Source organism: Myxocyprinus asiaticus, chromosome 25, assembly GCF_019703515.2.
Source record: "Myxocyprinus asiaticus isolate MX2 ecotype Aquarium Trade chromosome 25, UBuf_Myxa_2, whole genome shotgun sequence".
In the NCBI taxonomy this organism is placed as follows: Eukaryota; Metazoa; Chordata; class Actinopteri; order Cypriniformes; family Catostomidae; genus Myxocyprinus; species Myxocyprinus asiaticus.
Window position 1 is genome coordinate 24,664,329 of NC_059368.1, and position 24,092 is coordinate 24,688,420.

The 24,092-nt window shown below is 38.8% G+C and overlaps 2 protein-coding genes across 8 annotated transcripts in view; one reads left to right on the top strand and one right to left on the bottom strand.

Annotated features, from left to right (window-relative positions):
- The window catches only part of LOC127416224 (pre-mRNA 3'-end-processing factor FIP1-like), a 53,941-nt gene extending 31,332 nt beyond the window's left edge, over positions 1-22,609 (top strand). Inside the window, exons 12-17 of one of the 3 annotated variants that reach the window (XM_051655454.1) lie at positions 544-605; positions 3,420-3,636; positions 14,355-14,501; positions 14,788-14,923; positions 20,469-20,503; positions 20,593-22,609. In XM_051655454.1, the coding sequence (XP_051511414.1) occupies positions 544-605; positions 3,420-3,636; positions 14,355-14,501; positions 14,788-14,923; positions 20,469-20,503; positions 20,593-20,626 (631 nt within the window). In that variant the 3' untranslated portion in view covers positions 20,627-22,609. Of the gene's footprint in view, positions 1-543; positions 606-3,419; positions 3,637-14,354; positions 14,502-14,787; positions 15,282-19,926; positions 20,063-20,468; positions 20,504-20,592 lie in introns of those variants that run through there. The other 2 variants (XM_051655453.1, XM_051655455.1) reach the window with 2 other exon arrangements.
- Positions 15,407-24,092, bottom strand: part of LOC127416222 (E3 ubiquitin-protein ligase LNX-like) — a 60,460-nt gene continuing 51,774 nt past the window's right edge. For all 5 annotated transcript variants that reach the window (XM_051655449.1, XM_051655448.1, XM_051655452.1 and 2 more), the window contains 5 exons: positions 23,731-23,865; positions 22,635-22,812; positions 19,950-20,208; positions 18,466-18,624; positions 15,407-16,747 (listed from right to left, as the gene is read on the bottom strand). In XM_051655449.1, the coding sequence (XP_051511409.1) occupies positions 16,612-16,747; positions 18,466-18,624; positions 19,950-20,208; positions 22,635-22,812; positions 23,731-23,865 (867 nt within the window). In that variant the 3' untranslated portion in view covers positions 15,407-16,611. The remainder of the gene's footprint in view (positions 16,748-18,465; positions 18,625-19,949; positions 20,209-22,634; positions 22,813-23,730; positions 23,866-24,092) is intronic.

Consider the following 24,092-nt stretch of genomic DNA (forward strand, 5'->3'; position numbering starts at 1 on the left):
TTTTTTATGCTCTATTTATTCCTTTCTCTTTGTTGTATGTTAAAAGTAATGGGGTCATGCTGCTCTGGGTGCTCTATACCCTTTTAATTCAGATGTAAATGTAATCTTTTTTCTTTTTTTTTTTCATTAAACATTCTTCTTTCATTTATTAACTGATTGTCCTGGGTCAACTTGGGCTAAATGTACCAAGTCATACTGCATGCCTCACCACTACCCCCCCCCCCCCCAAAAAGAAATGTCAAAGGTCATCAGGTGACATGCAATATGAATGTGATTTATGTTTGTTTGTGTTTGAATTTTATATATATTTATTTACAAATTAATTTTCAGCATATTTATTTCAGTGAAAAGTTACATTGAAAAATGTACTTGAATTTGAGAATTTCAACAAGTATTTCTTAGAATTTACAATTATTTATATGCACAGAAGCTGCCATGATCTCCACAAGTTTTAGCAAAACCTGACAATCCATGTTATCCCTGCATGAATATATATTATTGATGTTTAACTGATAAATTCTGACTTGGCATTTTACATCACAGCAGTGGACGTTTGGCTGGAGGCTATGATGGACGCTCAGCCCCACCTTACCCCTTCCCTGCAGGTATGAATATCGCACAGTACACTTCTGACCTTCAGAACCAGTTTATTTACTGCCTGCCTCCAGAGCTGCTGTTCTCTATAAGACCTCATTCACCTCAACTCAGTCTGTGAAAGCACCACACTTTCAATCTTGAGTTAAATTGACAGTGGTCGATGGGGCCGTATTGTATTTAAAAAAAATAAATAAGGAAAATACAAAAACTGAAATACGGTACAATGAAACACGAAAATGAAATGCGGTAGAGGCCAGTCCTCGCATGTGTGCAAAACATGGTCAAACTTCACACATGCAATCCGTATGCATCCCAAAGAATTCTCAAACTATGAAAAAAAACAAGGAGCTCTCTTGCACAACGTATGTTATCACGTATCTAACCAGCACACATGCGCAACATGAGAGAGTGCCGGAAAACTGGTGTGGCAAAACGGTTCTTAAATGGGCCGCGTCCAATTTATGGCTAGAGTTAAATTACATGAAATGTCTCCACTTGGCTACATATGTTTTAAAGAACCTCATCACCTTTGGTGTTATTCCAGTTATAACCTAATCAGTATCCTTTTTACATAGTTTTTGTGATTTGAAAGTTTAAGGTCACAATTTGAAGCATTGCTGGGTAGGGCTGGGTGATTAATCAAATTTTATTTACAATTACGATTTTGGCTTCCAACGATTATGAAAACAAGATAATGGAGATAAAATGATTATTGTGCCGCATTCCTTTTCGCAATGAAACACCCCGGCATTATATCTTTAAAGCATAATAATAAGGAAGCTGGTTATGAAAATAAACTCAGAAATTGGCATTTCACTGTGCGGTCAGCGCTGCGTCTATGAGTTGCTTGAATTGACCGGGGAAGAGATTGAATCTTCAATCACTCGCATGCGTTTGCTGCAGCTAGATTATAACGTGATGGCTCGCGACATAGTGAATCATAATATATGTGTCGTGTTCACTGGTGATACACAGCTCTATTAAGAAGAGAAAGGTTGTTTTTTGTGAGTTAAAGATGGCTCGAAGTGAGAGTGTAGTCTTAGCCAATTATACACTGGAACAAAATAAGTTGTTTTTTTGGCTTGTTTTCCAAAATATTATTTAAATTGCACTACCGATTACTGACATTTTGGTATTTTGATAATGTATAGCCTTTATTGTACATGGTAGATCTTGCTGCAATGAAAAAGTTGATCTCTTATGCTGTTAATGGTAGCGATGGAGGCTTTCCTTTATTTTGACTACCATACGTAACATAAAATAATTATCATTTGACAATAGCCTCCTCCCCTACCCAGTGCAGTTTACATTTCAAGTTCAAGGAAATCCACTGTTAAAAAGACAAGTTTTTTTGTTCAGTAAATGCATGATGTTTCCAAAGTCAATGAGTAATCGTGTTAAATAATCGTGATCTCAGTATTGACCAAAATAATCTTGATTATGATTTTTGCCATAATCGAGCAGCCCTATTGCTGGGACTAATGGAAAATGAAATAAACTTTATAATGGCACATTTAGAATTTTCATTGGCCCCTGAATAATGTGAGTGTGTGGGAAGGGAAACCTCTTAATGCTGTTGTGTATGTGTTTATGTCTGTGTTTGAGGAACATTTCCTAGTGGATTTTCCATAAGTCTTGTTGGGAACAGTGAGAAAATATTGAATTTGGCCCATGCACTCGAACCATCTTAATTGGAGCATCAAACACCCTGGGCCACCTATCAAAAGAGTGAAAACAACCATTTCTGCTCACACAAACACAGTTACCCACAGTCAGACAGCCACATACAAACAATTTTTTCACAAATCACAGCACTCTGTACATGTCTCACTGTCACGACTACTATGTTGCTCGGAACTGCACCTAAGAATTTCACACACTATTGCACTTGTGTATATGGTTGTGTGACAATAAAAGTGATTTGATTTGAGTGTAGGTTGGGGGTTGGTTAGTGTCAGTGTTTCGGCTACAGCGGGTGGAACTGCATACAAAGCATTAACGTTCTCAACTCTCTCATCAACACTACACACACACACGTACATCCCATAGAACTGTGGAGGGATATGGTTACAGCCACTGAACATAGAAATGCACTGCAAGCATTTTCAATGCAGTCCAGCACACATCATTATTGCAGGTAGAGGTTAACAAGGACACACACACAATTTGGAAAAATGAGCTTGTCAGACAGTCTGCTGTGGCCTTGTTAACCTCTGCATGTAGTAATGATTTGGGCTTACTCAAGAGGCTGAAGCAACTATTGTCACTGTGAGCTTTTTGTGATTGTCAGAATTGGTGTATGTGTGTTTGTGAGAGCGTGAGGGAAAGTGAGAAAAAGCAATAGTTGTTACAGTATTAGTAAGCTGTTGTCCTGCCACCTGTCTCAGATTTGCTGTTTGAAAATTCAGCAAAAATGTGCTCTAAAAAAAAAAGAAGAAAAAAAAGGAAATGCTGTACCTTCAGACCAGTACCTGCTGTACTTTTTTTCTTTTTTTTTTTTTTTTTTTTCAGCTCAACTGACAAAGTCTTTTGGAAATTGGCATGCAATTAGTGTACTGTAAAATATCAGACCCTTTTAGATGTATTAACATGCTAAATATATTATATATGTATATATAAATATTCTCAGGATACAAACAAATCAACTTTTGAGTTGTCATCAATGGAAAAAGATGTTTTTGATATGGTGTACTTATGACATCAACCAGCAGGGGCTAAACCCCCTGGCCTATACTTATACACACACATCAAGGGCATCAGTGGATATGGATTTATACTTGCATCTTAAATCATCTCATTGCAGTCTTTCCTGTTTTTTCCAGGTGTGTACTCACCTGCAGTGGGCATGTCTTCCTGGCCTGGCATGATCGACAATGGCAAGGCATGGGAGTATTATGCCCGCAAACAAAGGAACAGAGAAAAGGAGAAAGAGAAAACCAGAGAGCGAGGGCACAGGAAAGACAGAGAGAGGGAGAGGGAGAGAGAGAGGTACAGAGAAATGGATCGTGAGCATAGTCCCTCCTCACAAGACCACAAAAGGTAAGAGTCAGCTAAACATGAAAGAAGGAAAGAGTGGGTACATACTGTATGTTGGATGTGTTCCAGCCTAAATAAAATATGTTTTAGTGAGCTACTTAACCCGTTTGTTAAGCAGTTTACTGGTGTTGAGCTTTTTCAGTTTACGCAGCTCAAACGGGGAAATCGCCAACATACTATGATTGGATTATTTTAATACATTTTTTTATATTTTCATCAACAGTTTGTTTTAATTATTGTCATGATGCATCTTTGTTATCATTGGCAAAATCAAAATATTCTTTGCCAACGAACATTTTCATCAGTAATTTCATTGGCGAGATATACACTGCACCCTTGAGTGCAGAATGAATCCAATATTTTCCTAGAAGAGAAAGACTGTACATTTTTAATGTGTACATATGCTAAAAGTAATTTGTCAACTTTTAGCAGTACACTAGAATATAAATGGACTCAGAGCTGACAAGCATGGACTAAAAGACACAAAAGTTCAGTTTTAATTGCAGAGGGTCATTAAGATGTATAGACCTTAAAAATGGAGCCATAATATCAAACCACAGTGACTACGTTTACATGCACTAAAAAATAAATAACAAAAATAACGGTTTATTCCAGGGTTTTTGCAGAAAGTGGTGTTCTGAAACGTCATGTAAACGAGAACACCATTTTCCTTACTCCGCTTAAGGGATAAAAATAAAGCGATTTAACACACCTGGGTTTCTCCTGGAGAGCGCGGCTTATGTGGCCATGTAAATGCGTAAGCAGCGTTCATACAGGTTTTTGAGAAGTTTGCATATGCGTTAACAGACTGAATAATAATCATCATAGGATGGAGTACAACAACAAATCAACACAGCGGAAAGTATTCAGCATTTCTGGGATTACAGTGGAAAAAGCACATACACTATAATCTATATCCATTTATACATACTCATGTAAAATATCGACTGTCCCTCATGTTCGCACATACACACACACATGGGGGGGAATCCCAGAGTTTTACGTAAGCATGAATACCCAGTATTGCACATTTACAATCCCAGAAACATAGCAACAAATCTGAAATATCTGGAAATAAAGCAAAGCAATGGAGAATAAAATAGCGAAGTCTTCCTCTGATGCCATGTTTGTTATTTACACAAGCATCGCAGGTAAATTACATTGCTGTGGAGAAATCTGCTTATTGACTATGCTGCATGTATATGGAAGTACGCCGCTTATACAATGCATGTAAATGGGAATGGCACTTTTTCGCAACAAGCAACTTTCCTGCAATAAGTCGCTTTCTGATGTCCATGTAAACCTAGTCAAGGACCAATCAAACACACATCTACCTTGACCAATTACAGAGTCGGTAAGTTAACTTGAATCATATGAGATCCATATTTTACTCCCTTTAACCTCACACTTATCTGTGCACACATGCAAGCATTCTGACCAAATCAGTGCTGTGGTGGCAGCAGATACAGTGTGAGCAGGTCACATGAGTAGAGAGCTGAGATTAAAGCAGGGCAGTAGAACTGCTGGGTACCACACTGGTCTGTCACACTTACGATGGCACACATGCTCTCTCTTAGAGACCAGATATCCCTTTCTTTCTTTTTCTTCACTTCCATCCTCTCTCATGCACACACAGTGCATTCAGAAAGTATTCAGACCCCTTCGTTTTTTTTCACATTTTGTGTTGCAGCCTTATGCTAAAATGCTTTTCCACATCAGTCTACACTCCATACCCCATAATGACAAAGTAAAAACCAGATTTTTTGGTAACTGCAAATTTATTAAAAAGAAAAAAATGAAATTTCACATTGACATAAGTATTCAGACCCTTAACTCAGTATTTAGTTGACACACCTTTGCCAGCGATTACAGCATCAAGTCTTTTTGGGTATGATGTTACAAGCTTTGCACCACTGGATTTGGGGATTTTCTGCCATTCTTCTCTGAAGATCCTCTCAAGCTCTGTCAGGTTGGATGAGGACAGTCGGTGGACAGCCATTTTCAGGTCTCTCCAGAGATGTTCGATTGGGTTCAAGTCCGGGCTGCTGCTGGGCCACTCATGGACATTCACAGAGTTGTCCCTAAGCCACTCCTTTGTTATCTTGGCTGTGTGCTTAGGGTCATTGTCCTGTTGGAAGGTGAACCTTCGGCCCAGTCTGAGGTCCTGAGCGCTCTGGACCAGGTTTTCATTAAGGATATCTCTGTATTTTGCTGTGTTCAGCTTTCCTTCAACCCTGACCAGTCCCCTAGTCCCTGCTGCTGGAAAACACCCCCACAGCATGATGCTACCCACCAATATGCTTCACCGTTGGGATAGTATTGCGCAGGTGATGAGCAGTGCCTGGTTTCCTCCAGATATGACGCTTGAAATTGAGACCAAACAGTTCAATCTTTGTTTCATCAGATTAGAGAATCTTGTTTCTCACAGTCTGAGAGTCCTTTAGTGTCCTTGCACTGAGGGGAGGCCACTCTGCCATAGAGCCCATATCGGTTGAGTGTTGCAGTAATGGTTGTCCTTCTGCAAGCAGGAATGTGATTGGCTAAGCACAAAAACGCAGGAAAATGTACCGAGCAAAGTGGGGGGCAGGAATCAAGCTTCGGGATTTGGATTGTAAAATGATAAACATTGGGTCATCTCAGTGTTTTCCCACACACAGCTGCTAGATGGCGCCACTAGCTCGTGCAGTGCTGACTGAAGCAGTTAATGCAGGCTGTTAAACGCGGATATGGCATGCAAGGCTACAGCTCAGTTTCAATTTGAATTCACTCCTTAATTCTGCGGGTAGCATGTCATATACCAATGTCTCAGAGGTCAACGTTTGCAAAATTGAAAGAGATTTCCCTCAACATGTACTGTTCCTGTGCTGCTTTTACAACTGTCACGCTGATTTTTCCACATTACTGTGAAATGGTGCATTTAAATTCACAGAGTTTTTACAGAGAGTGGTCTCCCAAAAACTCATTTTTATTACATCTGTAACCCAAGTTCATTTTCCGATCTAAACGGGAAAAATGTGTCTAGACTGAACTTTTCCAAATGTCTGCACTGTATCTGCAGGGTTTTCTGATTGTACAGACAAACGGTTCGATATATGTGAAGATAAATTTCACGATTTCACTGCAAATATCACGTCAGTAATGTTGGATTTGCAGCTAGTGATTTTCAACCTGTCAGCAGCTGTGACAACGGTTCAAACCTGTTTTGTATCCAACCATTTTATTTCTCTTGATGAATTAAAATAAACCTGTCTTACTTGAATTAAAATGCAAGTTTCTCCCATCTCCACATATGATCGCTGGAGCTCAACCAGAGTGACCATCGGGTTCTTGGTCACCTCTCTTACCAAGGACCTTCTCCCCCGATTGCTCAGTTTGGCCAGGCAGCCAGCTCTAGGAAGAGTCCTGGTTGTTCCAAACTTCTTCCATTAAAGAATTATGGAGGCCATTGTGCTCTTAGGAACCTTCAATGCAGCGGAAATTTTTTGTAGCCTTCCCCAAATCTGTGCCTCGACACAATCCTGTCTCTGAGCTCTGCAGGCAGTTCCTTTGACCTCATGGCTTGGTTTTTGCTTTGATATGCATTTTAAGCTGTGAGACCTTATATAAACAGGTGTGTCCAAATCATGTCCAATCGATTGAATTTGACACAAGTGGACTCCAATCAAAGTGTAGAAACATCTCAAAGATGATCCAGATAAATGGGATGCACCTGAGCTAAATTTCAAGTTTTCAAGTCTCTGAATACTTTTATCAATGTGATTATTTCATTTTTTTTCTATTTTATTTTTTATACATTTGCAAAGTTATCAAAAATCTGTTTTTTGCTTTGTCATTATGAGGTATGGAGTGTAGATTGATGTGAAAATAATAATAATAGCATTTTAGCATAAGGCTGCAACATAAAATGTAAAACAAAATGAACGGGTCTGAATACTTTCTGAATGTACTGTAGACACAAAGAAATCTTATGTTAATGATTTAGTTGTTTGTGTTTGTCCATGAAGGATTGTATTTGCTGTGTTGGATAATGTGTTTGGGACGGAGAGATTCAGAAAGAATCTGGGTATATCTCAGTATCTGGACTCTGGATGGGAATATCCTCTCTCATGCCTTAAGGGTTGGTTTTTTAATCAAAGAGTGTTTTTGATTTTGACAGCATGCTGAATAAAATGACTGCCAAATTTCAACATGAGTTCTTTGACTCACTGCTGGGGCTGTGCAAGGACACACGCATGTTTGGCCTGGCACCACATAAACTAGGACCGAAGTTGTCACACACTCCCACACATGCCAATGCTTTGAAAATGTGTTATCAGCTTAGCGCCTGTGCTGTTGCTCTGAGAAAGCAGAGAGCATACTGACCAACATATTCATTAGAGCCCTCAAACCATCTCTCTCTTTGCTATATATGACAAAACAACTGTGTTCTCCATCACTGTTTTATACAACATCCACACAGAACCTGCACAATCAATCTGTCCAGCACATGCTGAGTGAACTGCAGCACTCTCTGCCATACTCATGATTTAATGTTCCACCATACACAGAGAGAACCTGCACATCAATGGCTACGTTAAACCTGGTATTAACTCCAGTTTCGGGAGATTGTTCTCTAGTGCTTAGCGTGTCATGGTTATATGAAAAATAACCATGGTTTTACTACAGTAACCATGAAAAAGTTATAACTACAGGTTTAAACGGGGTCCAAAACGTTTTCTGATGGGATCGCTCAAACCATTTAGAGGTAGTTGAAAACGCATGTGGCCACATCGTATTTGTTATTTAAATGCTAATCCGCTCTGATGCATTCCGGATAGCAGTGCAGAACCGCCTACTAAACTGTCAGTTAACCATTGTGCAAAAACAAGGCATATACAGATTTTATTTATATATATGTGTGTGTATATATATATATATATATATATATATATATATATATATATATATATATTAGCACAGATAATTTGCTTTGGATATAAGCATCTGCTAAATTAACACATAAATTAACATGTAAATAAATAAAGATAGATCATTTGAAGCACACCTCTGTTCATTTAACTCTTAAATACATTGGTGTTTCACCAAACATTATTACAAACCTCGCGTCTTTAGTGACCTAGTGCGTACATTGTATATCTATCACAAATGGATCTATAAAATGCCCAGATAGTGTAACGATTTCAAAGCATTTTCATGACAATTAGAAAATAATGTAATAGAATATATTCTGTTATATTTTAATGTTTTATTGTTCATATATCAAAGAGATGATGCAGCAAATGATAGAACACTATTCATCGCACTAAAATTGTTTGAGACGGCTGTAAAACAGATATCAAGCTACACATTACTTATAAGCTCCATGTTGCTTCTTTGTCAAATGGCTTCGTCAAAGGTAAATCAAGTCAAACACTGAAACAACACCTTGAGGAACAAATAGCATGTATAATATGTATGTGTACACGGCTACATGCATATGGAATACTGATAGTTCACCACTGTTGTACAGACAATTTACGTAATATAGTGGTCATTTTTATGCATATAATACTCATTTGTCTTGTAATAAACAAAGAAATAGATATCCTGCGACATTAAACTTGATACTGTATGAATAAAAAGATTTGTGGAAGCAAAAATATATACTATATATTATGACACTTACATATCCGGGGTCTCTGATAACCCTACCCTATTCTAATAACCCTACACTGTTGAGCCAAAACATTATAACCACTCACAGGTGAAGTGAATAACATTGATCATCTCCTAACAAGGCTACATGTCAAGGTCTAGGTAGATTAGATGGTAAGCGAACAATCAGTTCTCGTAGTCAACGTGTTGAATGCAGGAGAAATGGGCAGGAGTAAAGACCTGAGCGACTTTGACAAGGGCCAAAATGTTATGGCCAAACGACTGGGTCAGAGCTTCTCTGAAACAGCAAGGCTTGTGGGGTGCTCCAGGTCAGCAGTGGTGAGTACCTACAAATAGTGGTCCGAGGAGGGACAAACTGGCGACAGGGTGTTGGACGGCCAAGGCTCAACGATGCGCGAGGGCAACGAAGGCTATCCCATCTGGTCCAAACTGTGGCACAAGTCACAGAAAATTTTAATCATGGTACGGGAGGAATGTGTCACAACACACAGTGCATAGCACCTGCTGCGTATGGGGCTACGTAGACGCATACCGGTCAGAGTGCCCATGATGACCCCTGTCTACCATCAAAAGCGCCTACAATGGGCACACAAGTGTCGGAACTGGACCTTGGAGCAGTGGAAGAAGGTTGCCTGGTCCGATGAGTCCCGTTTTCTTTTACATCATGTGGACGGCCATGTATGTGTGCGCCGTTTACCTTGGGGAGTGATGCACCAGGATGCACTGTGGGAAGACAACAAGTCGGTGGAGGCAGTGTGATGCTTTGGGTAAACTGTTAAAGCAGAAAATGTTCTGCTGGGAAACCTGGGTCCAGCCATTCATGTGGACGTCAATTTGGCACTTGCTACCTACCTAAACATCATTGCAAACCAGGTACACCCCTTCATGGCAGTTTTATTCCCTAATGGCAGAGGCCTCTTTCAGCAGGATAATGCACCCTGCCACACTGCACACATTGTTCAGGAATGGTTTGAGGAACATGATGAAGAGTTCAAGGTGTTGCCATGGCCTCCAAATTCCCCAGATCTCAATCCGATTGAGCATCTGAAGAATGTGTTGGACCAACAAGTCCAATCCACGGTGGCTCCACCTGGCAACTCACAGGACTTGAAGGATCTGCTGCTAACGACTTGGTGCCAGATACCACAGGACACCTTCAGGGGTCTTGTAGAGTCCATGCCTTGGCGGATCGGCGCTGTTTTGTTGGCACGCGGAGGACCAACATCATAATAGGCAGGTGGTCATAATGTTTTGGCTTATCAATGTCTTTTTTTTATTTTTTTTATTGTTACACTATTCATGAGAGAGGTTGAGGAACACTTAAGATTTTGGGGCATAACTCCAAAAAATGGATGAGGTAAAGGGCATGGAATGAGGTTCCGGGTCACTAAAGACCTGAATTATGCATTTACCATAAGGTTTAATACTAAAATATCTTTGAGAATTTCGACTGTGGCAAGATTCGTGGTTCGTGGCAAGATTAAGGCCAGAGCCACACTAATATCTTTTAGAAAATGCATTGATTTAGCTACGTTTATTTATCTCATCCACACTAGGATGACGTTTTCCTCCATAGAAAAAAGAGCCTTTCAAAAGCACTCTCCATAACTGAATACTTTGGACAACAATGATGTTAGGAAAATGAAAAGGTTTTAAAATGAAAACAGACTTGTGTAGATTTAGCTTAACATTCAGGTACATTTGAGAGCAACAGAGTGCTAACTTTTCTAAACTTCAACATGCAGTAACACAGTGAGATAGTAAGTGATTTATGCTGTCATGAAATCCAAGACTCTGCCCTTGACAAAATCCAGTCATATGTGGACACGGGAGATGCATTTTTAGGGCATTTACACCTAGTAACATGCCTTTCAGACCACTTGTGATCAGATTTGTTGGTGTCCGTCTGTGATTTCCTGACAACAATCCACTGTGAGTTTTTTTTCTTTTTCTTTTTTTTTTTTTTTCAGTGTGTTACTGCATGTTGTGCACAAAAGGAAAAAAAAAAAACACAACTTGGCCTACTGTTGCTTCCATATATTCAAAAAAATAATTTACTGCAGACATGGCATTTTGAGCTGAATTCTCATTTGTCATTTTAGTCAAGCTCCTATATTACTGACAGGGTGGGAAGGTTACTTTTTAAATGTATTCCACTACTACTCAAGGTCAGTAACGTATTCTAAATACTTTGGATTACTTCTTCAGCACTGGTAGATTTTTCACTTGTTTTGACTATAAAAACTCTGCCAGTACAGTAAGACAAAATACACATGTTAAAAATACATTCTCTTAAAACCTAAATATCTTATGCAGTGTTGTTTCTAAAACAAGATAAATCAAATTGATCTTGTTTTAAGCATTTTTAGATATTTTTACAGGAAAACAATACAAAAATTATTATCAAGAATAAGATTTGTGGCCTAATATCAAAGGTCTGACTAGAAAAAATGAAATTATGATCCAATGTGAATTTTCTTGATAAAAAAAAATGATCGTGCCTGGTAACATGTGCATGTAAAATGGCTAGAAATAGCATTTTAGCTTAGCGTAAAGCTGACAGTTTACACAAGGTTTATTTCAATTTCTTCTGCTCCAAACTTACTTCAAATTTACTTCTCTGTCTGCTCGTATGAATGTAATGCTTCATAAGAAAGTGTTTCACCGCTGTTCAAATGCACTTTTGATCAAATCATTTATATGTATAAATGTTTTCCGTCTGAAAGGATTAAATATTAAATGAAACAAATGACAATAAAATGCAAAGTAATCTCTTCAGTAATCAAAATACTTTTTGAATGTAACTGTATTCTAATGACCAATTATTTAAATTGAAACTGTAGTGGAATACAGTTACTTATATTTTGTATTTTAAATACGTAAACCCGTTACACGTATTCCGTTACTCCCCAAACCTGATTACTGATAATATATGTTTAAAACCCTTGTATTAGTGCAATGGTTGATTGACAAGTGAGTAGATGGTCCTTTTACTGTTGTCTGGGATGTTTGTAGTTTTTACACTACAAACATGAATTTTTAACTAGGATCATAGGATCACAAAACGCTTTGGACCACATTTACAGTTGCATTTAATGCTGTCTACTTGTAATCAGTTCACCTGAGATGGATGTTAGTACTAAGTGTAAATGGGGCCAAACCGAGACTGAGAAAGAGAGAGAGACAAATTGCTACACTTTCTCACTTTCCCCTTTCTCTCACTTGCTCATGTTTTATTTCCTCTCTCTATCTGGCTGGTAATACTCTCAGCAACTGGTTGGACATTTGGCGAACACTTGTCTCCTAGATATGATCTCATTCCTGTGGCTTAGAGAGAGGACAGGCCTGTCTTCAGTCCAGCTGGCAGGACACCTACACATACTCACGAACACTCAGTCATATAATGTGTTGCTCATGGTGCATTTATTCACAAAGTCCCAAAGGACCATGTGCATGGTTCTTATCAGTATTTATAGCATGAAGAGGGATTTGCAACAGCATGCGACTTACCAGCACAGATGCATGCTGGCCTTTCAGCACAGCCAACAATGAGTGAGAAAATGTAGCAGTTACTTAATTGTAACAAAAGCATTTTGCTTTCTGGAGCAATCACGACGAACACACGCGCACACACACACACACACACACAGCCTCTCGACTCCCTCACACATACCACTGTCCCCACGAGCTCTTTTGTCCCCTGTCATTTAATTAGTGGTTCCAAGACTAATCCATAACATAGCACCTGAGGGACGCAGATTTCAAATGTCTCTGCTAATTACAGAGGGACTGATCACATTATTGAGTCTGTCTCCCTGCCTTTCTCTGTCTCTCATTTACTGTGTAACATGTAGTAAGTATTTATGCACTTACTTTCATTAGGACACATCATTATGGCTGCAGCTTGAATCGTTTCAGTGTGAAAGCCAGAGGCCATTGACTGCGCTTACACACACACAAGAATATTTAGGTATTTATCAGAATTGTATTATATGTAAACATCATGTAAATGCATTTACCTGATTGCCATAACTATAAAGCCAATATTCCGGTTTCTGGAAATCCGAATAAGACAGCAGGCATTGGCCTGTAATCAAAATTTTAGATCAGTAACCACTGAATACTTTATTTGGAATATCCCCTGTAACTGTGCATTTACTTATATCTCTGCATGTCCAAGCAAGGGTTCTGGGTGAAATTAGATAAAGACAGTTGTGAAAATCAAGCTATTGAAGAAACACATTTCTTGAGTGAGGAAGAGACAGTTATTTTTAACAAGCATTAAAAGAAAGCAACAATATTCAGATGGGTAAAAACACTGTAGGAGGCTTATGACATACATTTAGCAATTATTTTGCTGTTGTGTGCTATTTTTGAGGACATTAATGAAAATAAAAGAGTTAAATTACTATGCAGAATTAACAAAAAAATACAGCGTAATAATTGGCAAGAGAATTTCTGAGAACAGAGCATATCTCTTCGTAGCATATTAGTCCACATCCACACTAATCTTTTTCATTTTGAAACCTCCATTTTCAGTTTCATATCATCATCGGTTTCCAAAGTATGTAGTTATGGAGAGCGTTTTCAAAACACACTGTTTTTGGTGGAGGAAAATGCCATTCAGTGTGAATGAGAGGTGTAAACGTAGAAAAAATCAATACGTTTTTGAACAAAAACTAATCAGTGTGGACGTGACCTTAGGAAAATGCTGAATACAATATATTCAGGAAAATTCCATTGTTAGAGAATGGAAACCACTTTTTCAGAATAAAGACAATCAAAACATGGACCTAAATTGGAAATTATTGTGCATGTAAATATGGTCAGGTGAGTAAGTAAGAGAGATTGGGAGCAAACTGTGTGTGAGAGACATAAAGGAATATAAAATAAGGCAGCATTGATTGATTAGGGTTAATGAAAACACAAGTATATTTATATAAACATGAGAGGGGAGAATACATTGAATCTGTGAATTCTCAGATTATTAATTAGCCTGTCTGTTTGACAAGGTGTGCTATTTTCTGTCATTACTAATGAGTGTGTGCATATGCATTTGTGTGCAGTGAAGAGGAGCGCCCGTCTCGGCACAGGGATCACAGTCATTACGGGAGTGACAGGTATCGAGAAAACTCCGGAAGAGATGGAGAGAGTGACAGACGTCGAGAGAGAAGACACGGAGACAGGCATGAACAACACAGATCCTCACGCAGGTAACACACAGAAATCAATTTTACATACAAATACGACATACTGTGTGTTTTATATAGTTAGATAGAAAAATATGCCCTCAAAAAGGCAAAAAAATACCACATAAATTCAATGCCGGGGAGGAAGATATTGCTCTTTAAATAAAAACAAAAAGTTTTTGACACTGGTAACGCGTACACTCAATACACACATACAAGCATGCTTCGTACCCTTAAAGAGGGCATAAATAACTATTATATGTATCATGTGAATGTGCCCCCACCGCCTTCCTTCTGTCTTTTTCATTAGTGGCCACAGTAGGAGGCGTCATGAAAGTGGTGACACAGATAGCCACAGGAGAAACAGGCACAAACGCTCCAGACATCACCGAGAGAGCAGGGAGCCCAGCGAGGAGTGCAGTGCAGACCAGGAGAACCAGTCAGAGGTGACAGAATAACTTGCTGGTGAACCTGTTTGCTGACCAATGAGTCCATTCACCAGTCAGAGCCTGAGGAATGACCAACTGAAAGTGAATTTTGCCTAATCAGATGCCAAAAACTTGATTTGCCAATTTATGTTACATTTTTAGCAATTTAAGATTTTTTTTCTTGAAAATATAATTTATGAAATAGAAAAAAGTGGTCCAAATGGTACACTGTTTTTAATTTATACATTTATTTATTAATTTAAAATGAACTGAACAACATTAAGGTTGTTTTGATAATACAAGATGATATTTTTGTTGTGCCAAATGTTAATTTTGTTGAAGCAAAAACATTATAAACATGATTAAGAGAATGTAAATGTGTGTGAACCATGATTCACTGCAGAGAACGCTTGCAGCTGTAATGACCTTCAGTCAAGGTTGCCTTGCACACTCTTATTTACACACATACACAGTGTACGCAAAGAACTCTCACACTAAAAGTCTCCTTGTAGAATGACTTTATTGATCATTGAACCAAAGGTAACAACATGTACAGTATACTGCACAAGCCAAAGCATGAGATGCCCACAATGATACCGACACACACTCACTATCTCTCTCGCTCTCTCTCTCTCTCTCTCAGAAACACACAGTGTGCCATTCATACATCACTTTCTCCTTTACATAAAAGTAAAAAAAAATCAGCAAGGCTGCCAAAATATCACGTTTTTATAAGCATTATAATTTATCTTCCATTTTTAAAATAGATTATGAACATTGCTTTGTCTTCTTATTTCAGTTGCTATTCTTTTTTATTATTATTCACTATAGTTTATTTTCTTTCGCAACAGCATCTGAAACGTACCAACATAGACTTGGCAAATGTGTCAGAACAAACGAAACGAAGCTGAAATCCGAAAGCCATAGGAACGGAGAGAAAAAGAAACCAAAGTTATATTAGTCACAGAACAAGTGCTTGAGTTTGTTTCGTTATCTTTTTATAGATACCAACATTTATATTTAAGAAATGTGCATCCACTTCAATGCATTTTCTAACATGTAAAACTAATGGGATTGGCAACGTGTGTGTCCTCCACCCAGACTCTATATATACCACACACCTATCGTCCAACTCCTCACAAACTTCTCTCCCCTATCCCTGCCTTGAAGAAACAATATAAGAGTCACACAATATGACTACCTATAGCACAGTGCCCATAATGTTTATACAACTATTTCTGACTCATTTATTGACAGACACACTCCTCAATGTATCATCAGAGTGATTCTCCAACTCCTTTATCCTTATTTTGTGTTTTAGACCCTCCCAGCCTTTTAGTAGCTCCACTTTCCACAAAAAACTGGACAGGTTGTTCCTGTCATGCACTTTTCTCATTGCCAGCTATCATCTCTATGCCTTGGGAAATCATTAAAGCGACTCTTGATTTTGGAGTCTGTTTGATAAACATGCCTCTTGGGGCTGGAGTCATATCATTAGCTCAGCCTTCATCTGTAGAGTTTGTGCAAGCTCCTAGTAGCTGGTTGAGGTCCATTTGTCATTTCTCGCTTCCTGGGGCAGTTCATTTAATAAGCCCCGCCTATCAATGAAGTCTTTTATACTCAAATACACCATTTGTTGTCATTATACGGTCTGTATTATAAGCTCCACCCCTGAGTTTTAAGCCCCTCCCCCATGCAGAGTTGTCCTATAACAGGCTTCCAGGCCATGAAACAATGGTGAGAGTGATCCGGCCCCTAAGCTCTTTGAGAAGGCGCACCAGAGACGTGTGTGTCATTCCCCAGGTACTCGTCCCGTTCACCTCCAGCAGTATATCCCCACATCTGATATGAGAAGAGGAAAGAGCCAGAAGGATGAAGTTTCAGAACATGGAGTCATGACAAGTATGAGAGGGAAAGAATAAAGAACAAAAGATCAAAAATAGCATTTAATAAATTGCACTAGCTATGTACTAGGCCGTTATTTATAGGTGTTCTACATAAAGCCTATGTTTCATCATTAAAGGTATAGTTCACCCGAAGTGAAACTTCTGTCATTATTTACTCAACCTCATGTTGTTCTGAACTCGTGTGACTTTGTACTGTGGAAAACTCTTTTCCATGCAGTAACAGTGAATGGGGACTGGAACTTATACACTTCAAATAGGACACAAAAGCATTGTAAAAGTGGTCCATATGACAAATATGATGAATTCTGGTCTGTTTATTACACAAATTGTGTGGCCTCAGAAGACTTGGAATATCAGTCCCTCCAGGAATTTGCGATTTATGCTAATTCAACCAGTCTCCGCATTATTTGCGGTAGCTTGCCGTTTTGTCTGATTTTCGATTGCTTTTCTCCATATGGACAGCAGCAAAACAAGTGCTCGAAAAGGTTTAAGCAGTCAAGACATGTCCAACTGCACAGCCACCATTTTATCATATCCACATGAACTGAGTAAGCATCTCTTCCTCTGTGTCAATGCGTGTCATTAACCCTGTGTAAATGAACCCACAACAACCAAGAACATTTCTATGAATGTTAAAGTGAAAACTGAAAGTTTTGCGTTCACTGTGGAAAGGCTTTTCTAAACTTTTAAATGGTGCGCGTACATCTCAGCTATGGTTTAATCTTCACGTGCTCTTTAGCAGCTGCTATAAATGGTCTGAGGTGTGGGTTGGTGAAGGCCTCAATTAATTTGTAGTGCTCACATAGTGTACTGTTGCATGAGAAAAATGAGACTCAACATTCATGAAGCGTGCTCATGATTGGCATTTCTATATGCTTAAACATCATTTATTTGAATAGTACAATGCAAATCAAATTTGAAGTGCTCAATAATCACAGTTTTCTCAGATAATCGCTGTAAAATTAAATGATTGTGAACTTGAGATGCAACAGACCTAATATTGAATCTTCATTTCTTATTTTAGTTTACAGTTTTATTGCAAGTCTATTGTTTTAACTTTACAAATGTTTACTTGCATTGTCTGAGGCTTAAAATTATATATACAAATAATTAAGTGTTTTCCATTGAACTCATATTAGCCACATCACTGGTGTCACATCCTAAATGTATTGTGTGTGTCTATTATTTTTTGTTTGCTAGCTGCATATAATATGCACTTATATAATTATAAGCAATTGCACTTATACCATTATTGACACAAATTATACAAGTATAATTTGATTATTTGTGAGTTTTCACTGCAAAATAACACATGCAAAAAAATACAAATAAAATAACGGCTTAAGTGGCATCGACATTTTTGAGCAAAGCCGCAGTAAATTCAGTCATTTTTGGCCACGATAATCGGGGAAAAAGTGCTGCAAAATCTTGGTGGGACTTGAATATAGCACAAGTCACATGGACTACTTTTTTGATACTTTTATGGTGCTTTTTTGAAGCTTGGAAGCTCCAGTCCTCATTCATTGCAACTTTATTTCTCCTTTTATGTTCCACAATGAGTTAGAAACAAAATGAGGGTGAAAACCAGAATTTTCATTTGGGGGTGAACTATCCCTTTAAAAATTAGATACTAGATATTCCAGGTATCCATACCGTATCCTGCCATCATTGTAGGCGGGCGTGCCCTCTACTATGGAGCGTATGAAAAAGGACTGGTTACAGTTGAGTTCTTCCTGTCCACCCACAATACTGAAACCCAGGCTGCCAGACGTGCTCCTGCGGAGGACAATGTCCTTACAGCCATATAGATGCCTGGAATGGACAGAAAATTCACCATAAATACACTTTTAAGGAGATTATGGATATCCTGTGGTGGTAAAAGTGACTTTTATGTGGTGAGCAACACTGAAAAACTTGCAAATACCTATATTGCTATGTGGGGATTTTTTAAATATTGAAGGCTGTATATCAACCATGTCTGAGAGCTAACAGCATGAAAGCTCAGAGCTCAGTTTGTGAGTGGACTTGAGATGGAGAAATGAGATGATGTCAAAAGGGAGATGGAACATAAACGAAAGAGATGGGAAAGAAAGAGATGAAGGAAAAGTTCAGGGAATGGGGTAGAAAGAATGTGCAAAGGTCTATTTCAAGGGTCTTTTTAAAGCTGTCACGCTTTGAAATGTCTAAACCTCTTTCAGAAAAGAGAGAAGACCTCTCTTTTCTTTTCTTAATCCTTCTCTTTTTTTCCTATCCTGTCTCTCTTTCTTTTTCCCCACCCAAAACTTTGAATTGTTATGCATACGCAATAATTTGGCAAGTTGTTAAAAACTGTCACACTCCATCAGAGCAAATAAGTCCTTATACATTTATTAAATACAGGGAAGGGAGAAGAATATACTAAATAAGACAAGGGAAGGAGGACATGAGTGGGAAACCATGAGTGAAGACACATTGAGTTTGACATTAATAAAACAAGGCTATCAAGGACAAAAGTACAATCAGTTCATTGTAGTACTGTTGTCTACCTGGGTGCCTTTCTGCAAATTTTCAATGGTACTAACTGGGCTATTAAAATTAAATAACTAGGAGTGCTTATTACAGGGCTCTCTGAAATACTTGATTGTGATTGGTCAATTGTGGGATTCTGCAGTCAAATATAACTGTATAATGACTGCTAAAATTGACTGTAAATTTGACCGTATATTCCATGGCAATCAATCTCCAGTGTGCTAGGTTCTGGTCTCTTGTATCAATCTGCACTCTTTCTTCACATATAATAAAATAATTTCAACTTAAATCAATATTTCCTGCCCCTTTATTTACTTATTTGGTTAGTAGTCATGTAATAAGGGGAATAATGTACAGTTAGCTGGTCATTATTGCTAAATAAACACCTTGATGCTACAAGTTTTATGTTGTCGGGGTTTAGCTATTTTGTGCTGCTGACTGGCTTATCCCTTACATATTGAACAGCCGGTACTTCTATCCCTCACCATTTTGTTTACCTTTGTGTCAAATTAAATATTATGTTTACTCAAAAGTCGAGAGCAATATAAAGTGCATCACACCCTGTGTAAATATGGTGAATCTATCATTTCTTTTTATGTTGGAAAGGATGTGTATTCCTCTCATTGTACCTGGGCAGCTGGAGCCACGACACCCAGAGGGGAGCGTAATCATCATTAGGCGGGGGTAGTTTGATGTCTCCTGGAGATGAGGGTGAAAGAGCACAGGGGGAATGCAGTGGGGGCATACAGTCCAGTGAGCTCTCATTCGGGGGTCTCATTTCCAGCACCTGCAGGACCACCGGGGATGAGGTGTTCTTCAGGTTAGCCACAGCCTCGCTCCGAGTAACACCCGTCAGGTCAACCCCATTCACATTCAGCAGGATGTCACCTAGGAGACGGGGATAGCGACGTTACTATAGAGAGATCAAAAGATTGTTACTGATTGGTTGTTGCACTGCAGAGGTGTTTTGAAGATGATGACCTATCATATCACTTCTGAAGATATGGATTAAAACACTGGAGTCATATGAATTACTTTTATAATGTCTTTATGTGCTTTTTAGATCATACAAATTTTGGCACCCATTGTATTGTATGGACCTACAGAGCTGAAATATTCTTCTAATAATCATAATTTGTGTTCTGCAGAAGACAAATTCATACTCATCTGGGATGGCATTAGGGTGAGTAAACAATGAGAGAATTTTCTATCCCTTTAAACTAACAAGAATTGTCTCTCTCAAATTATTTGTTCTTTTCTTTTGGAATACAGAATTGTTATTTTTCTGAAGTACAGTGTGTGGTGATGGAAGCAATTGAAGATGAGAAAAAGTGAAAGAAAAGAGACAGAATCGGACACACCTCTGAGGTTGAGATGAGAGATGTGTGTGAGAGACTCAGAACTGGGAGAGAGATCACATACTGAAATACAGTGGAAGACACGGTACTCACACAAACACACACACTCTCTCTCTCTTGCCCATATGAGTCTCATAAAAACATACAAACCACACCATTATCTATCTTAATACAGCAAATAAAGACTAAACCCCTTGGTTTGTGTGTGTGTGTGTGTGTGTGTGTCTTTATTTGATAGACACAATTTAAACACACACACAGGCCTCCATATACCTGCCTGCACATGATCACTCCTGTGCCTTCACACGCCTACATGCATGTCACATATGACAGAAATAAAAAGGATAAAATTTCCATATGCTCAACTGGGGGCTGGTATCAAGTGTGTATGATAGAAAGAAGGATATGGCAGTGTGTATGAGTAGGAGTGTGTTGTTGTACAAGTCTGTTATTTTCTAGTGTTATATGCATATATTTGCAGAACTGATGATAGTTATACATATGTATTAGCAGGTGTCTTTGTTTGTGTGTGTACTCGCATTCAAAGTGTGTAAGGGAGATAAGATCAGAGGGGCACCTTGGAAACAGGTGTGTGTGGCATTGTTGTGTCCCATTCACACATACAACAATTTTATTGCTGGAGGTTGCCAGGTTGCTGTTCTGTGGGTCGCTAGTAAACATTCCTATTGCTGGTCGCTGAAATGTTATTTGATCACAAATGTTTATCAGATGTATTGCTGGTAAAACATAAGATTCTATTTTCATTCTTATTACATTCTAAATGGGCGTTCAGACTGAATGCATTCGCATTAAATAAGATGCACAGTGCAATGAATAGAACAGATTGCAGGTGTCTCAAAATGTTTTTCGAACTCCACACGTCATCTTCCAAAAGTTTTGTGAGACACGGTGCAACGGTCAAATAAGTCCGTCTAGTGCAGTTTTTCCCAGTCCTCATCCTAGAGGCCCTCTAACAGTACATATTTTATTTAGATGTCTCCCTTATCTAACACACCCATTTCAGGTCTTGGAGTACTTGACTAATGAGTTGAATCAGATGTGATGTTATATTAGGGAGAAAATTAAAATGGATAGTGTTTGGGGCTCTCTAGGAACAGGGTTGGGAAACACGGGTGTAGTGCATGTTAACGTAGAAAAACAGCCCAAATGGACGCATTTGGTGTGAAAAGCATTCTGTGTGAATTTTTAATTGTCCTGTAAGTCATTCTATATTAACAAGTCTAAAAGTGGCGCTCCTATGCGAGACACTGAAAAAAGGCAAGATGTAGCGAAACAAAAAAAAATCTATGTCTATCCAAATCAGCTGACACAATAACATGTTTGGTGTGAACGATCCGAAGTCATTCTACTTTGACAAAGTTTATTGCTGCTAAAAATTTACATTTTAGAGGGGACAGTATTTGTATGTAAATTGCAGCAGTGCTCTACGCATCATTTCAAGAACAAGACGAACAATATATCAATGAATGAATCAAACTCACTTGGAATGGCAACAATTCCTGCATCATTTTTTTAATTTTTATTATTTCCCTGCATGTGGGCAGAGACAAATCAAATAAGACAGTGAAATTACTCAGTCACTTGAACTTTTCATTAACTTTGTGAAATCACACAGTAACATAAACCTTTCATGCATCTTGTCTGCACTCAGCTCCTTTACTTCACAGAAGACGAATGGTAGTCTGATGGTAGTTGATAGTTACTGCATCGCATTACTGCTCATTTGCATACAGTTACATTTTTCTCAAATTTGTTGCATTGCTGGACACACCCAGATTGCATCAGCAATGGACACTGTCGCTCATGTTGCCGGAAATCGCCAAATCTCATTGAGAATGAATGACTTCCGACGCTTTGCCGCTGCAGATCCCTGTATGTGGGTAACGCCCCTTTAGCTGTGTCTGAATTAGTTAAACACACTATATGCGATTTTACCTTTGCGGATTGAGCCCTCCTGTCCCACCACTCCGTTGGGGTCGACATTGGTGATGTAAACAGGCAGGTCCCACCCCCTGCTGCTCATCCCACCAGCAACCGTCATACCCAGCGAATCATGCGGCTCCTTCAACAGAGTCACTGTCTTCTCGTAACATGCAGGCTTCTGGCATGAGTCCTGGAGTGGAGACACAAAAACTAAATAGAGTGTATGTATATGTGTGTATTTGTGAGGTTTGGTTATCTGTGACCTGTAGTTCCAATTTTTTGGAGTCACACTTTTCTGACGCTCCAACTAAGCGGACAGCATCTGAAAACATGACATCCCGAAGCATCTGTTTGTGGGTGTGTTTGTAATAACTGGTGAGCTTGCACAGGATGCTGTGATATTACTGACCATGGACAAATTCAGCCTTGGATCCCTTCCAAAAACAACAAGCACAGTCACTAAGCTCTAACTTACTAAAAGGCGTTATTAAAGTTCAATAAAAGGGCTGTTTATATTTAGTCTGAGCCTTGGGCTACAGCAAATCAGATCTGTAGTTACTGTATGGGGCTTATCGCTGGGGAAAGTGTGTATTAGGCCATGTCTAATACAGAGTGAAAAACTTCTGACAATGTGAAGCCAGTGTGTTTCCACCTATCAAAGTGTGTAAATGAGAATTAACAAGACTTACTGAGAGGTTAAAAAGTGATAGAGAGAGTGGTGGAGAGATAAAGAAGAAAGAAAAGGGAAGGGAAAAAATGAAAGAGAAATTAATAGCTGTGAATTTGAGTTTTAGTAGAACAAGGAAAGTTGTCAGCACAAATATTGAGAAGCAGAAAATCCTATTTAGAGGACGCACTGAAATCCACCCTGCCATGGCTGTGTTTTCTCCTACTGGGTTTTCTTCCGTTAATAGGTTTGGAGACGGCTGTCTCAGTGGAGTGTGTGAGTGTGTGTAAGCTGTCTGATTGCTCGATTCTTTGATGTGGAAGTAACAGGCTTTCAGATCTTTTTTCCCCCAATAAGAGAATCTTTAGTAAAGTGGTGTAGAGGGATGGGAAATAAAGAGAGTGTGCTGCTAATGTTTATGAATCTATGTTTGAAACCCACCAATAATGATTGCTCAATATCCACAGGTGAGTAGGGTGGTGGTCCCTCCATGTTCCACGGTGCCTCCTGCAGGATGTCTGGAGTAGGGATGTGAGTCTGACGGGACACAATGAAGTGGACACGGTCCTCACTTGCCTACAGAATCCATAGCATGTACCATTAGAGTCCATATTTTTAAAAGCTGAAATGAGTAATTATACACATTATATATACAGTTGTGCTCAAAAGTTTGCATACCCTTGGAGAATTGGTAATATATGTACCATTTTTAAAGAAAAACTGAGTGAGCAGGCAAAACACATTTCTTTTATTTCTTATGGGATTCATATTCAACTGTAGGTTATAACAGAATGGCACAATCA